This window comes from Sturnira hondurensis, unplaced genomic scaffold, assembly GCF_014824575.4.
Source record: "Sturnira hondurensis isolate 20B ecotype Veracruz unplaced genomic scaffold, ASM1482457v3 Scaffold0009719, whole genome shotgun sequence".
In the NCBI taxonomy this organism is placed as follows: Eukaryota; Metazoa; Chordata; class Mammalia; order Chiroptera; family Phyllostomidae; genus Sturnira; species Sturnira hondurensis.
Genome location: NW_028082350.1, coordinates 17,701,633 through 17,717,555, shown reverse-complemented (window position 1 = coordinate 17,717,555; position 15,923 = coordinate 17,701,633). Strand labels below are relative to the sequence as shown.

Genomic DNA, 15,923 nt, shown 5'->3' with positions numbered 1-15,923 from the left:
ACGAAAAGGAGTCAGTCCTGTCATTTGCAACACTACGGACGGACCTTGAGAGCACCGTGCAAAGTGAAGTCAGTCAGGTAGAGAAGGACGAACGCTGTGTGATGTCACACAGAGGGAATCTGGAAACATCAATGTCACAGCGGCAGAGAGCGGACTGGCGGTTGCCAGGAAACGAGGGCGGGGCAAAGGGGCAGGTGTTGGTGCCGGGGCGCGCACGCTGGGCTCTGAGATGAATACAGTAAGACCCGGGGAGTTAAGACTCGCGTGGTGACTGCAGTTAATAAAGCGACTGCGTTTACTTTAAAGAGGTCGGGAGAGTGAGGCTTTCCTGTGCATATTGGAGTGACAACCGAGTGGTAACCGTGTGCGGTGGAGGATGGGCCTTCAGTGGTACTTTGTATCAACTCATTGTCTGGTGCGCCTTAAACTCACGTAGTGTTCCGGGCGAATTATATCTAAATACAGCTGGAAATAAAACATAGAGAAACAGAAGAGAAAAAGACCTACTGTTTAAATCCAAGTCTACAGAAAGTTGGGTCAGCTAATTTAATAACGAGAAAGCAAAATTCAAAACAATGACAGTTATCAGAGTTAAAGATTTACAATTCATCATTCTTCAAGGGTCAATTTATAAAGTAGACAGAAGAATCCAAAAAAAACATACTCAATATCGGAGGTTCGAAACACATGAAATGAAATGGAAAGAACGGAGTGCAGGAGGAAACGCATCGGACAGTTTTGCAAAAATCAAGAAGAGGCTCGTCTCCCGCCCGCCCCCCCCCCAGACTCCCTGGGGGACCTGTCAGGAGGGGCCACAGGTCTGCTCTCTGCCCTCTGGGGTTTCCAACAGGGCAGCTTCTTGGGGAACTTCCCGCCCTTTGGTCCCACCTTTTAAACGGGAACTCAGCCACTCCCCAATGTGCTCACCTGCTTACCAGATCCTGGGTGAGCCCTCTTCCTCCTGGAAGCCCCCCAGGCTGTGAGCACCAGGTAAGCTTGATTTCTGTTTATTGGTAATGGCACACATGATTGGTCTTAACGTACCAATAAATTCCTAAGCAGACAATTATACTGCCCCCTGGGGGACCGGGCAGAATAGTTCTCAACACTCCTCCCCAAGAATGAACACTTCCCACCAATTCGATGTTAATGACACTTCACATTATCGAAATGGCACATTTACCAAATGGCACAGACCGTATGTCGGGTCATAAAAAGCCACAGTGAATATCAAAAGACTGAAATTATATGTAGGGTGTTCTAGGACCAGGTGGAATTAGGTAGAAATCAGTAACATGATACACAGAGAATATCCAAGGTTGCATAATACAAGATCAATATACAAAATCAATTTTATTCATATATACACTAGCAATGAACAAGTGAATATTTAAACTGAAAAACTTCTACCATGTGTGATAGCATCACACAGCATAAAATGCTCTGTGAAGATGCATCTTTAAAAAACACTGATTTAAAGTTTTAAAAAATCGCCGGAGGTTTTCCTAGCAACCGCTAGGGGTGGCTAAAAGCCACAGACTTTGAGCTGCGGCTCCAACACCAAAGTCTCCCAGTCTGGAGTCCTGCGTCCTGATTTTCAAATAGTTTCTAAATGGTCGTGCATTGTTTAAAGTTGCTTCTTTTCAAACAGCTCAAAGCCTTTCCTGCCCGTGTGAACAGGTGTTTTATACTATCTGTAATCTGAGCCGCAAAACTCCAAAGAGCAATGCAACCCAGAAACACGGGAAGAGAAAGCGCGATCAGCGCAGTGATTTTCTGACAACCAAATAAACTTAGAGTAACCACGAGTGGTTCGTGCTTCCACCTGCAGTGTCTGACTGCGACAGGGTAGCGGACGCCGGTGACATTTCCAGGTTCACCCGAGTCCCGAGGCCCAAAAGCCGGTCTGTTCCGACCACCAATGTGTTATCCCCCTGCAGAGAAGAGGTGGGGCCAAGGTGCTGCTCCCCGCCCCCCCCCAAGGAGCTGAGCCGACTTGTAACAGGTAACCAGGGCCGCTCGGAGGTCCCCACGCTGGAGAGCCCCACGAAGATGCCCCGGCTAACAGCCACCCCCCAGCCCCCACCCCGGAGCCCGGCCTCTGGGACCCCGAAGCTTTACAGTCATTTGTACAAAAGACAGTCGTTAACCTTTAGTTGTTTGGCACTTGTATAGGCATGTAAAGAGTTTAAGATGACTTTGTGTTTGAATCGAAATATAATTCCTGTCGCCTGTGGGTCTAGAAGTGTACCCTGGGCTTTCTCCACTAGATGGCTCCAGAGAAACTCCTGCGGCTGACCAGCCAGGCGGCTGATCCACAGCCAGCGGGAAGATTTCCAAAGTACCCAGCTCAGGTGGGGTCGCACAGTTGGCGGGGTCACACAGTTGGCGGGGTCGCACAGTTGGCGGGGTCGCACAGTTGCCATGGTTACTTCGGGTGAGAGTAAGGTCTGTCCTGGACAGCACACCACCCACGTTTATTGAAAAATCCCTCCTGCTTTCCTTGTAAATGAAGGAACGTTCAAGAGGCAACCCTGAACTCTCACTGTGGGGTCAAGCTAGCCACTTCTCTCTCCAGCACGATTTCATCAGCTCAGCTCTGTGAGGCCGGTGTGTTTCTGGAAGCTCGACAGGAGTAGAGGCGGAATCCTCTGGAAATAAATTTACGAGGGGGCTCAGGAGGTCGCACCCCTTCTAGGCTCTACGATGGGTCAGCAACCAGCACCTCTGAGCCCCTACGGTGCCCTTTCAACCCCTTGAAGTTGGGCATTGTTATTGGGTTGTAGTTTAGCCATATGCATTTTTATAAAGGGAAAAACTGCAAAGTTTAACCTTTGTTCAATTCCAATTCCTCCTACTGTTGGCTCAGCCCAGCATAATCCAATCATTGTAAGAGGGTGCTTCCCTCTCTGAAAGGAACCGAAGGAAGGTCACAGGGTCTCTGTCAGGTCCCAGCTCTACAAACCCCGGAACCAGGCAGGGTCAGGACGGAGGGGCCGGCCAGGGCGAGGCTGTCCCAAGAATGTGCGGCCTCGACTTCCAGGCCTTCCCCCAGTTCACACACAGGCCAGTAAGAAAGCAAAGTGGCCTTGGGAAGTGGGGGGGGGGGTAGCACGATAACAAGCAGAGGCTCGGCTACTCGGGGCAGATAACCGAGGATATTTCTGTTCCATGAAATCGAACTTGGCTTGAGCGTCCAGGGTTCTGAGTCCATAGCTGTGCCGAATGCCACAGACTGTAAGTCTGACCTCGGCTGCCTGCTGGTGACATCGTGTCCCAGGGCCTTCCCAGTCGCCAGAGGCGGAGAGCCCCCCGACAAGCTCTGTGGGATAATTCGGGAGCAGCCGCGAATTAGCAGCTGCAGAGCTGGACACCCTCGTCTCAGACTTTAGACACACGACATTTTCTCCGATCGCATAATAACGGTCGCTTCTTCGTTCATGACTTCCATCTCCGGGTCGAACTTTGCAACTCTGAGAGTCTCAAGGCTTCAGTCTTTCTTCAGACCACCAAGGCAATGATGTGGCTGGTCCAGGGGCAGGGTCTTTTCGTGAAGGGGAAGCGAGGGGCTTGGTGTTGGGGGGGGGCGGGATGGGGAGAGAGAGAGAGGGGGCTTGATGAGTGCCCTGGAGGGGGAGAACCATACTCCTCCCAGACTTTTGTTTTCTCTCCGACTTAGACCATCAGTTCTCCTCGTTCTCTGGAACTCGCCGTTCCCTCCCTCCCCCGCCCCACGCTGTCAGCCGTGGACCCCATCGAGGGTGAGCCTCCCTGAAGTCGGGCCTCTGCTAAGTAGGTGCTTGGACTGGTTCCCACCGTTATCACATTTCTGGGCTGGGCTCAGCCTTTTAAGCTGCTGCGCTTTCAAATGTTTTCACATCTACCCAAAATGTTCCTCCTGTCGGAATAGTCTCCAGCCTCCAAGTGTGTGTGGAGTTTGCAGGTGCACTGCGGCCTTGTTTTCAGGGTCCCCCCCACTCTGGGCGGTGTTCTGTCTGGTGCGTGCCTGTGGGTTGAGCGCTAGCACTTGCGGACATCCGTGGGGACGGAGACACGTTCCAAGTGAGAGGCTCGTGGATGTGGCGAGGGCGCCCGCGTCTGACACTCCGCAAAGAAAGATGGAGGGAATGTCTGTGTCTTGGGTGTGCCCGTCTCCTGCTTTTTACCGAACTCAGCCCCGCGTCTCCTGTGGGAAGGGACCAGCCCACTCCCACGGCTCATCCTGTCCTTTCACTGAAGGGTGACGCCGGGGTCACAAGGAACAAGGGGGCACCATTTTCCTGAAAAGAATCACTGTGTTTTCAGTGCATCGCAGGCACTGTTAAAGCAGGTGACATGTCAGGAAATCGCTGATTCGTCTTCGCTCCTATAATCATTCTTATGTTTATCTGTCGTTCCTCTGGACTGTATCTAAAAAGCCCTTTTACTTTTAATACGTATTATCCGTGTCTATTTCTCTTTCTCGCTCTACCCCATCACTGGCTCTCCAATCAAACCACATTGGATTCGGGCAGATTTTAGCTTCATCGAGTCAGAGCTTATAGACAGTTAAGGTATAAAAGGATTGAATAATAGTAGTGAGCACACCACCAAAGAGAAAATCTGTGGTGGTGATGTTCGTGAGATTTCTCCGTTCTAAGCTTGATTTTATTTTTCTGTAAATCCAAAACTCTGTTATTATGTCTTAACAAAGTAAGTAATCCACATTATAATGTCTGGCCAGTCTGGAATTGAAGACTTTTATATAATTATGTTGTCAGTAATGTTCTAACAGATAATTTGCTGATATTAAGTAGAAATTATTTATGTAAGTTTTCACCCTACTGAGGAAGCAATTACTGATGCCCTACTATGCGTGCAACATAAGAGTAATGGAATCCTACTGTGCAAAGCATGCCTGCAACATACAGGTAAAGTTAGAGTAATTTCATCCACAGGAATATAAGTAATAGGTTAATTCTCTTCTTCCCACGAGGCAAAGAATATAATTTACCTTTAATGACATCTTCTCTTCGTCTCTGCCTTTTTTTTTAATCCCCACCCTAGGACGTATTTATTTTGGAGAGAGAGAAAAAGGGAGAAAGAGCGACATGAGAGAGAGAAAAACAGCCACCCATTGATTGCCTCCCATATACACCCCAACTGGGAATAGAATCCACAGACTTGGTACGTGCCCTGACCAGGAATTGAACCCCTGACCTTTGTTGTCACTCAAACCAACTGAGTGACTGGCCAGGGCTCCAGTGCCCCGTTTGAATCACTGTTTTATTTTGTCCACCCGGTTACCAAACTTTGCGACCCGAAAAGAGCCAGCTGAATCGCATCTCAGAATGTGCCGTCTCATTGCAGGTTTTCTTAGCAAACGAGCGGCGAGTTGAAGAATTATTTATTACCCGTAGCAAGCTCGGTATGATTCTCCTGATAGGTGGGTTCTCTCTGGTCCAGTCCAGCCTCCCCCGCCAGCCCTTCCGACTGGGCAGCATGGAGGTCTGGTGTGTGCTTTCTCCACATCGCCCGTGGGGAAGCGAAACAGACGTACCTCCACAGCGGGAGCCCTTTGCCACAAGAAATACTTGGATTACATCCACTTTGACTTTGGGGTAGTGTGTGGCTTGTTTATTCAAGGAGACTCCTTGCGGTTATCATTTTGGCTCATGGCCGACTTCTGAAATTCGGATTTTCTTTTACCCCAAATGTCCTGCAGCTTTGGCCTATCTATCCCTGTGTGCAGTGGCGAGAATGCATGCCCCTTGGTGAGGAATTGCGGAGGGGAACGCTGAGAGCCTGTGGTCACTCCTGAAAAGTCAGAGGGATTGTTCTGGCAAGGCCCCCGTTTCCTGATCTGTGTTTAAACATCCTGTTCCAGTCATGTCAGTAATGCCGGTTTCCAGCAGGGGGCACTTTAGCCCCGGGGTTATCAGAGGGTGCGCTGCCTCCAGATTGCCAGCATTGGGGAAGTATGCTATGAATAAACAGTAAAGCCCAAATGGTTTCCTCTTCTGCTTTGTTTCAAGAGTTAGGGAGGCTTGCCAGAAGTGGGTTCTGTTCACTCCGTCCACAAAGTTAACTGTAGCTGTGGAGACTCCTTGATATTAGAAGGGGTCTTGCCGGCAGGGTCTATGGGAAGGGAAGTGTTAAGTCCACTCGACAGCTGGTTTGAATCAACAGCCCGAGGCTCCTTTGTCAGATTTACATCTTCCTTTGTTTTCTGGTGAAAAAAAATAGTAACTGTTCACTTCTGACATGAACTGACTGTGACAAGAGGTGGTGAGATGAAACAGTGACGTCACCCAGCACAGGGACAGTTTGTACCCCCCAAAAGAGGCCAGTTGCAGACTGAACCTTCCAACCCCAACGAAGTTGGGTTTCATCGAAAGACCCCTCTAAAGTGTACTGCGGAATAACACTGAGATAGGCGCCTACAGTGAGCTAGGTACCAGCAATAAGGAGAGATCATCTTAATGCAAGTATCTTCTTTCTGAGTCAGAAGGGGCCGGATGGGGCTCAGCAGCCCCAGCCCAGCAGGTTTCAGCCCGGGCTGGCGGCCGACCCCTCTGCTCAGACTCCCTCCCACGCTGCGCATGTATATAAACGCGGAGCTCTCCAACGCCCGCTGCCAGTCCTCTTGGGGAGGTGCTGCGAGGCAGAGGCTGACGATGACTCCTTCCCTACCCACACTGGCGCTGCTGCTGCTGCCGCTGCTGGCCGTCGTTAACCCTGCAAACGCCAACGGCCATTATGACAAGATCTTGGCTCACAGCCGGATCAGGGCCCGGGATAAGGGGTAAGTGGGGGATCAAACAGCTTTCTGTCCCCTCCTTTGTTTGGGGTCCAGACAAGTGGACTCACACTGTTTCTCCTTATGACAAGTTAATAGGGAAAAGGAGGCCCTGGATATTCCATGGTTCTCAGATGCGTTTTGAACTTTAAGGATTTCTCACAGCATAACTTGTGTATAATTGCTTTCTAGGAAATGTTACATTGTTCTAATCTAACCTTTAACAGGGTAGATTCTGCTGACTTGTGTTTTTATTTTCTCCCCAAAGCAGCTGGGGTGAGGTCTTCCAGATTAAAAAATCTGTGGTTAGAGGCTGTCATTAGGTAAACAGCATTGAGATATCTCACAGGATGTTAGGGAAGCTTTTACTTAAGTTCTGTCTAAAAATTAAGTAATTGGTAATGCAGTTCTCTGGCTTGTTTTAAGAATTTAAGAAGCTTTCAAATTTTAGATTTGGTAAAAAATGCAAAAAAAGTTTATGCTTCTTAGGAAAAATTCACCTACAGTTTAGCACTGTAAAAGTTATGCCCTAATTTAGTGTCTTAACCACATTGCTTTCTGAAAGGGACCTTGGCGCTTCCTCCCGTGTCTTAGAGGCTTTCTCGTATTGCCTGGCCTTCCAGGGCAAGCAAGACTTCTGCCTCTTTAAGAGGGAAAAGACACTTAAAATTCTGGCAGAGGATGTTCTGGTCTATTAGTCCCATTGAAAAACTGAATTTCCCTGTGTGCGGCCGTGTTATTGAATGCTACCTTCGCGCATGTGTGTGGCGACTCACTGGAAAATCGCAGGGTAAAACAGTAATTTCACAGTCATTGCTGTGTGGGCTGTAGTGCAACTGGTCCCTCTACTCTCCAACCTCTCATGGCTCCGGGGGGCCCTGAAGGCCCCCCCACCGCCGACAGGAGCCCACCTTTAGCTTACAGAGGTCGGTGGACTCTTTACGGTCGAAAGCACTAAGACACGTGGAAAGGAAGCTCCACGGAGCTGGAGGCTTTCCGCCCCCTTAGGGGAACCCTCGGGGCACTGGCAGTTTGCTCTCAGGGTCTGTCCCTTCTTCGCCCTCGTCTTCTCGGTGACTCCGTGGGACTGGACCAGGAATCAGGTTTGTGCGAGGCTAGACTCACGTCTCCAAAGATCAGACCCGCTCGTCGACTTGTTTTCCTTTGTCCGCCTCACCTGTGACCATTGAGTAAAACTAGGTGCCATCGGAACATAACTCTCTTTCTTCTCTTCCGCCCCTCAAGCCCCAATGTGTGTGCGCTTCAGCAGATTCTAGGCACCAAGAAGAAATACTTCAGCACCTGCAGGAACTGGTACCAGGGGGCCATCTGCGGGAAGAAGACGTGAGTCTCGCCTTTCTCTCCGGGGCCTTCCCCGGGGCATGCGCTGCGTTTTCCTTGAAAATACTCCCCCGAACTGTGAGGGTTTTGGTTTTAAAGAACGGGTCACACACACGAGTTGGGGGATTCGGTCTGCATTTCTCCACGCACGGGGGGCACTCATCCTGGGCCAGCGTCAGGAGGCCCAAAGACAGCACATCACAGGCAGACGGCAGTGCGACGTGGACAGTGCGGGGTCGAGGGCGGACTCGGTCATTCCTTTCTTTCCTTTTGAGGTTTTATTTACTTTTAGACAGAAGGGAGGGATAAAGGGAGGAAGAGAAACATTAGTCGGTTACCTGTCCTGCAACCCAACCATGGACCTGGCCCGCAGCCCTTGGCATGTGCCCTGACTGGGAATGGAACCAGCAACCTTTGGTTTGCAGGCTGGCACTCAGGCCACCGAGCCACACCAGCTGGGGCGGACTATGTCATTTCTACTCACTTTTTGTGCCAGAAGAACAAAGTGATCTGAAATAGCAGGGGCTTTGAGGCATAAATAAATGTTTCCCTACAGCCATTTAGAAATTATCTAAAGTACTCCAACTGACCCCAGAGTTTTTATCAGATTTCAAGTTGCAAAGGATTTGAATTTCATCTCTTTATTTAATTCAGCCATTCTATTCCAAGCTGGGGTCCCAGGGTCCCCAAGTTTCCCAGGGGTCCCCAAAACCCACCAAAATATTCACTCATTCAAAAGTAAAAAAGACGATTACTCTTTAACTTAGTTATAGATTTCACTGATTAACTTACAGTTAGAAACCATGTTTTATTACTTGATAGACATGCTTATTGGTTGGCTGTATTAATAAGTATTCACAGAAAAAATAGGACCCTGGGTATGTAAACATCGAGAACTGCACACACCGTCCCAATTCTTCCTTTTGAAATGACAGCACCGAGTCATAGAGGATGTCACATTGGAGATGCCCCCTAGTCAAGAGAATAGTGGCAATGACCTCTTGCTTCCCATTAACTAGGGCACCGCCCACAGAGCAGACCCCTGGAGTGGCTGGGTGTGGGGAGAAGGGGCGGGGGAGACCTGCTTAGCACATCCTCATTAAACACTGATGACTCTAACTATGGTGGGAGGGTCAGAGGGTTATCAGAAACCTATTCTTAAATTTAAAATATTAGCACAGACAGGAAGTATGGGGTCATTTCACCTCTTAGAGTCTTCATTTCTTTTATGGGTGAAGTGTGGGTTTCATACTTACAGAGTTTCTGAAGGTAAATTGAATGGATGAATATGAAATTGCTGAACAACACACAATTGTCCTTGTATCTGAACTGTTTAAAACTAATGGATATATGCAGATGGGGAAAGGAGCTGTGAGCAGATGCCTATTTAAGATTTGTAGGACTATTTTTTTTTCCAAATAAGGATCACACATTCAAGACGCCCCATGGTAAACCAGGGCAGGACCCCGAAGAATGTCACTAACCATTCCCACTCACTGGCTTCATAGCATTTCAGCTGGTGCTACTTTTTGGCCTGGACATCATTTCCATTAGTTTCCAGACATCAGGTAGACTTGGGAGTCATTCGTATGTTTGCAGTCACAATTACAAGTCAGCAGTGGCTGGCAATGAACTTGACCAGGATGCATGGCAGGCCCCAGCTGGGAACTCCTAGGCTCTGGATTCAAGTAGCTTCCTTCTTTCTATTCTTAGTTAGTACGAGGCATGTTTGGGATGCACATTCGCTACATGAGAAAAGACCTATTCTCTGAAATCTTCACTGTATTCTCCTTGGAAGGGAAGACATGTGATGTAATCCTATATTAACCATATAAATATATTAGAGATGCCAAGCTTACACCAGGCATATGCCAAGATTCTTTCTTGCTTTCCATGACATTTTTTTTCCTGTTTTGAAGCCTGGCTTGTTGCCAGAAATACAACAATGTCTCCTTTGTTTAATTATATTAGCATATTTTCCCCCAAAGTAGCTTCATTTTTTTCACAAGCACATTTACATCTGGGCTCTGGAATAAACACCAGCTGCTCGCCTCAGGTAACCGAGGAAGTCAGCAGTTTTGACGGGAAGAACGCCTGACCTCTGTGTACTCTCAGCTGCTCAGATTTCCAATGACACCTTCGCTGACTCAGTTGATAGAACTGTCTGTCTTCTGGGTGAACAACTGCTTTAGAAATTTGGGGGGAGTCAATAGAATCCTGCAGCGCATCCTCTGTGCCCGGTGTTGTGTGCTCATCACCTGAGTCAGGTCTCCTTCTTATAGTGATTTTCTTCCAACCTGCAGGACCGTGTTATACGAATGTTGCCCTGGGTACATGAAGATGGAGGGGATGCAAGGCTGCCCGGCAGGTGAGACAGCAGTTACTGAGTGAGATGGGGAGCTTGGCGTGTGTGAGGAAAAACCCCAAGGAAGCTTGCAGAGAAGTCAGCTCCGGGTGTGTCTAGCATCATTTAAGTCTTAGCTACACCCCCATGTATTCATATTGATGTTAACCATTAATTTATCATGGTGATAAAGGGATAAAACATGTTTTGCATGCACTAAATTCTGGACAAGGCAACAAAAGCTTAAATTAATCAATGCAACTTTCCTTCAAGAACAGGATTCCCTCCACCAAATTCCTCCCCTGGAACTTGTCTAGAAACAGGTGTAACTGGCCACTTGGCTGAGGACCCCCTTTACTAACCAGACAGCTCTGGGTTTATAATGGTTCTCCTATGGAAAGCTGTTTTCCTAAAATTCTGCCAGTTCAAGAAAGAATGGCTCATCTCTTTCCTCTTTGAAATGACAGCTCTCCTGATAGTCAGCGCCAACTGTCACCCTCTCCTCTGGCCACCCTCTCCTCCCACCAGCAGCCTCTCCTGTCTGGGGAAGGGGGGAAGCCCACCCCACTTGCTCTGAGGCTGCACAGCCTTGGGCTCTCTCAGCGGCGTGGACACCAGCCCATAGAAGCCTCCAGTCCAGGCATCTTTGTCTGACTGTGAACCTCCCAGACGGGGCTTCATAAGCCACGTGGGTCCAAGCAGCTGAGAGGATGTGCAGGCAAAGACCTCACTCCGTGGGCCCTGAACTTCGGTTACTGTAACTAGTGATCATGTCATATCAGTAGCCTATAATTTAATATGCAATCAGTTAAAATTGATCCCAGGCCTTCTTCACCCAGGCCATCTCAAGACAGGTCTATCTCAGCAGTTTGTGTTTCCCACGTGAGCACGGGGCTTGCACGGGGCCCTGACCCGCTGCACGGAACCTGTGAGTGCTGACTCACTTTCCCCATTCTGCTGGGGTCTTTTTAATTCCTGATTTTGTCATTTAATATGTTAATGATGTCACCTAGTCTTACTATAGTCACAAAAGTGATAATCACTTGTCCGATGCTATTGTACAAACCAGACTTATTTTTGAATGTGATAGAGTTATAGAGACGAGTGGGCCACACCAGTCTTAGGTGGACACTCATATATTAATCTTCCTTCTGGAAGCTCAAGGGCACTGTCCTGGCCATGCTGGAGACTTTGACTTATTTTCTTCCTCAAAGGATGGTTAAAAGAAGAAGGTCTACCTATGTTTTTCAGCAGCCAAATCTGTAAAAATTATATTCTTATACCTACAATATTATGCTGTTTAGGAACTTTAAGGCAACATGACTGAAAATGTGACCTTTGCCATGAAATAATCAGAAATACTTACTGATAAGTATAGCAGAGCGCATTGAAGGACACCTGAACAGACTCAGTGTCAGACCAGGATGGTCATTTAAAATTCATTTTCCTCACAGGGATGTACATACAGGTGTGTAGTTTTCAATAGCCTTTCATTGATTGGCATTAAAAGGCCAACTTTCATGTACACTTGGTGAGTTTTACTGCTAAAGTGACCGGTCCCATGTATTGTGGGAGTTCGTGTGGAGTTTGGATGCTTGGGAAACACAGCTGCGACATAAAGCCCTAAGTCCGCCTCCTTGCTCTGCGGTTTCAGTGATGCCCATCGACCACGTCTACGGCACGCTGGGCATCGTGGGAGCCACCACCACGCAGCGCTATTCCGACGTCTCCAAGCTGAGAGAGGAGATCGAGGGAAAAGGGTCCTTCACGTACTTTGCACCAAGTAACGACGCTTGGGACAACTTGGACCCTGTAATTCATCCTTCTTACTAATACGATTATCGTAGCTGGTATTGTTACTTCATTTTCATTGCTTGGTTAACTTGGAAGTTAGTTAATAGAAGTTTCATATATTTGTGTCGTGCATGTATGAAGATGCATAAAAGGGTGAGTTTTGGAGGGTAAGGAGGAAATCATTTTAATACATCCATAAGTGAAATTACTCCCCAGTGCTTCATGGCCTAGGACGAAAAGGGCCCACCAGGAATGGAATGAACGAGCACTTATTATTATTCGATTTTACTCCTTTCCTCTTTCCTTCCTGGCTCTGAGAAAGTACATGTAATTGTAACTGACATCTCTAGTAGAAAGGTAAGTTAAGAAGCCGGGGGACATCTGAAATTTATTATGTTATATTATATAGATATACTCAATTATTAGTTTAAGTATACATGGAAATATTGGCTGTTCAGAGATTGACAGATTTATAAACACACACATGAATAAATGAAGTATTTGTAAACAGCACATCTGATCCTCAGATGTGTTGTGAATGGTCTGATTTACAACGCACCAGATTATGAGTGGATTTCCAGATCCGTGACGCTGGCGTGGGGACCTATTTCCCCTCTCTAGTCGATATGAAGGTGAGTCCGCAACCACCACCGGAGTCTGATAACGCCGGGTCGGATGTGGACAGACTCCGGCAGACAGCGCCACACTGCCCGTCGTCCACGGTGCGGCCAACGGCCCTCGGCACAGGCGCAGCGCGCTCGCTCCCGGGGGTGTCCGACCCACCTCCCACCGCCCTTCCGTGCGGGCTCCTCGCCTCCCGTGCTGAAGGGCGGGCCGTAGGGAAGTCTGGCCGGGAGTCCACTTGGCTCTTTGCATAGACCTCCAGTGACGTCAGCGCTCACTTTGGGACAGTAACCCCGAAACCTGTGTTTCTTGTACTTGCTGCCCTCAGGGCCACAGGGGAGTGTTTCTAATATCCATCTTCATGTTGCCCTTGGGTACAACTTTGTTTCTTTAAACAAAAGGGTATCTGAAACATATGCCACTTTTTCCCCATAAACAATTGCTTTTCTGCTGGCTTCCCCCCAATAACTGACAGTGTTTGGACTTGAAGACGATGAGTCACCCCACTGCTCTCTCCCCAACTCTTACGAACCACAGTTAGTCACCCACACCCTTTGCTTCCTAGTCTTCCTACCCCCGTTTCTGCCATTCACCGCCACCCTGTCAACCTTCCCGAAGCCCAGTCTAATTATTATGACCCGAGGCCACACCATGCCCAGTGCCTGCCCACAGCCCGTTCAATCTGCACATCACTTGGGCTTTAAAGCCGTACCCGTTACTGTCGCCCGTGCTTCTCTCAGTGTCTCTCTTAGGCTTATCTGAGAAGTGGGTGTGAGCCCCGCGGGGGGACGCCTCTGCTCTCCTCCAGCCCAGCCTGCTCGGCCGCTGACCCTGGCCCGTCACCCGGTCTCTCCCACCCCCACGCCTCTCCGGGGCCTGTCCACAAGCCTCCAAACGCTGGCCTTCCTTGTTTGACCCCTGACATCATCGTCTCCTCCTCCTGTCCTTGACCTTGCCAAGTTCACGTTCACATGCTGCCTGTGATCCGGATCTTCAGGGGGAGACTTCACCTGACTTGTCATTCCACGTCCGTGGCTCTGTGCACCCTTCGCCACTGAATAAGGAAAAAGGGCATTTGAAATCTTAAATTGGCTTCTGAATGAACACAAAATCCTTGCTTAGATTCAAATACTGTAAACGCATGAATGCTTTTTGTTCTATTGCTCCCTACAATGTAAATATCTGATCACTCTCTATCCCCATAAGCCTTTACATTACATCCAGTTGGTCACTTCATCAATACATGTATTGAAAGTTTTGTTTCGTCTCTAAAAGTGCCCGCACACTCTACCAGATTCAGGACCTTAACTGAGTACCAGTACTAACAAAATTCCTTAATCAACTGAAATAATATAAAACGAGTTATGCCAATTTTGTTTGCCCAGTCAGATAATGCAATGAGAAAGTAATGCGAGCAGAGATGGTGTCATTATCAGACGATTAAGAATGAGCCACAGTAAAATAAACTTCTGTCACCCTAATTTTCCCTAGGACATTCGCAGAGGTTTGGAGAGCAATGTGAACGTTGAATTACTGAACGCCTTACACAGCCACATGGTCAATAAGAGAATGTTAACCAAGGACTTAAAAAACGGCATGATTGTGCCTTCGATGTACAACAATTTGGGACTTTTCATCAACCATTATCCTAACGGGGTAAGTGTCGTAGGGAACAGGGCGCGTCTGAGCAACACTGCCCTGTGTCTCGGTGCTCTTTATGTCCTAGGGCAGGTGCATTGTCGATTCAGCCACTGATTTCTGCTAGAGAGTGATGGTGAGGAACCAGTGAAATCGGCAGTAGATGCAGACGATCTCGGCAGGACATTTAGTAGCAATGTGTTTGAAAAAACCGTAACCAGAGAAAAATAATAGTTAAGAATTTATCAGAGAACTTATCAAAGAGTAATCAGGGGATGAGAATTCCTCTCTTCAGCCTCTGGCTCCTGTGCTGACGTAGGTTCTTGTGTGTTTGATAAAAATCCTGTGTGAAAGTTACAAGTTCGTGGGGCTCCTTCAACAGCCCAACGTCCGGGCACAGCAAGGATCACTGAAGAGGCAGCATTTAGGACAGTGTTCGGACAGGGTCCGTTACGTGTCCGCAGTGAGCGTTAGTTTTCCTCTCTCAGAACTTATTTTAGGGCTATTGAGACTTTTTATGCAAGTTAGCACTCTACGTTAGAATGCTGATTACTATCGTTATAAAAGAAAGAAAAGAATACAAGCAACGACTCAAATGAAAGAGTGCTTTTGTCTCATGCTTTCTACGCTCAGTGTGCCTGTACCTGTGTTCTCTCCTGGCCCTGTTTTCTCTTTTTTTTTAACACGTAGCACTGCGCGGGTCCCCACTCCCAGCATTCGCGTTCAGAAACCCCTGCCTGCAGGTCCGCTACACCAGCCCAGATCCAAAGTGGGGAACGGCCCGCGGTCTCCTCGGGCGATGGATAGGGCTGAGCCCGCGCTCTGATTTTCCCAAACACTGCTAGGTCGTCACGGTGAACTGTGCACGCGTCATCCACGGGAACCAGATTGCCACGAACGGCGTGGTGCACGTCATCGACCGCGTCCTCACGCAGATCGGCACCTCCATTCAAGACTTCATCGAGGCCGAAGACGACCTCTCGTCATTCCGGGTGAGTGTGAGGAGCCACGGTGGAGTGTCTTGGGCCATTGGGCGTCCTTCTCTTCCCCCGCCCCAGAGTAACAACAGTAAGATGCTGCTAAGCAAATCTGGCAGAAAGGCCATACAAAGGTTTTCATTTTACAAAGGAGACATCGCCTCCTATGAAATAACATTCGTGTGGGCGACAGATAGGTGTGGTTCGTGCTGGGGCCATTGTGTGTTTAGCGCGTTTAGAATGTGCCCATCTTGGTGGCTGCATTATGGCTGGATAGCGCTGCGCGCACCGCCCGGGAGATCTAACCGGAGCAAACTGGCCTGGCGTTCTGCAGAAGAGGCTCACCCAGGTCAGCCCCGGCCGGGCAGCTGTGCTCTGCGCTGGGGCCTGTGCTGCCCCCGCCTCTGAAAGCGCGTCTGTGTTCCAG

General features: G+C 48.6%; 1 protein-coding gene across 7 annotated transcripts in view; it reads left to right on the top strand.

The window, feature by feature from the left end:
* Nucleotides 1-6,485: 6,485 nt before the first annotated feature.
* POSTN (periostin) overlaps nt 6,486-15,923 on the top strand; it is a 30,350-nt gene continuing 20,912 nt past the window's right edge. For all 7 annotated transcript variants that reach the window (XM_037057684.1, XM_037057683.1, XM_037057682.1 and 4 more), the window contains exons 1-6: nt 6,486-6,784; nt 8,024-8,122; nt 10,423-10,487; nt 12,118-12,275; nt 14,373-14,537; nt 15,365-15,511. In XM_037057684.1, the coding sequence (XP_036913579.1) occupies nt 6,498-6,784; nt 8,024-8,122; nt 10,423-10,487; nt 12,118-12,275; nt 14,373-14,537; nt 15,365-15,511 (921 nt within the window). In that variant the 5' untranslated portion in view covers nt 6,486-6,497. The remainder of the gene's footprint in view (nt 6,785-8,023; nt 8,123-10,422; nt 10,488-12,117; nt 12,276-14,372; nt 14,538-15,364; nt 15,512-15,923) is intronic.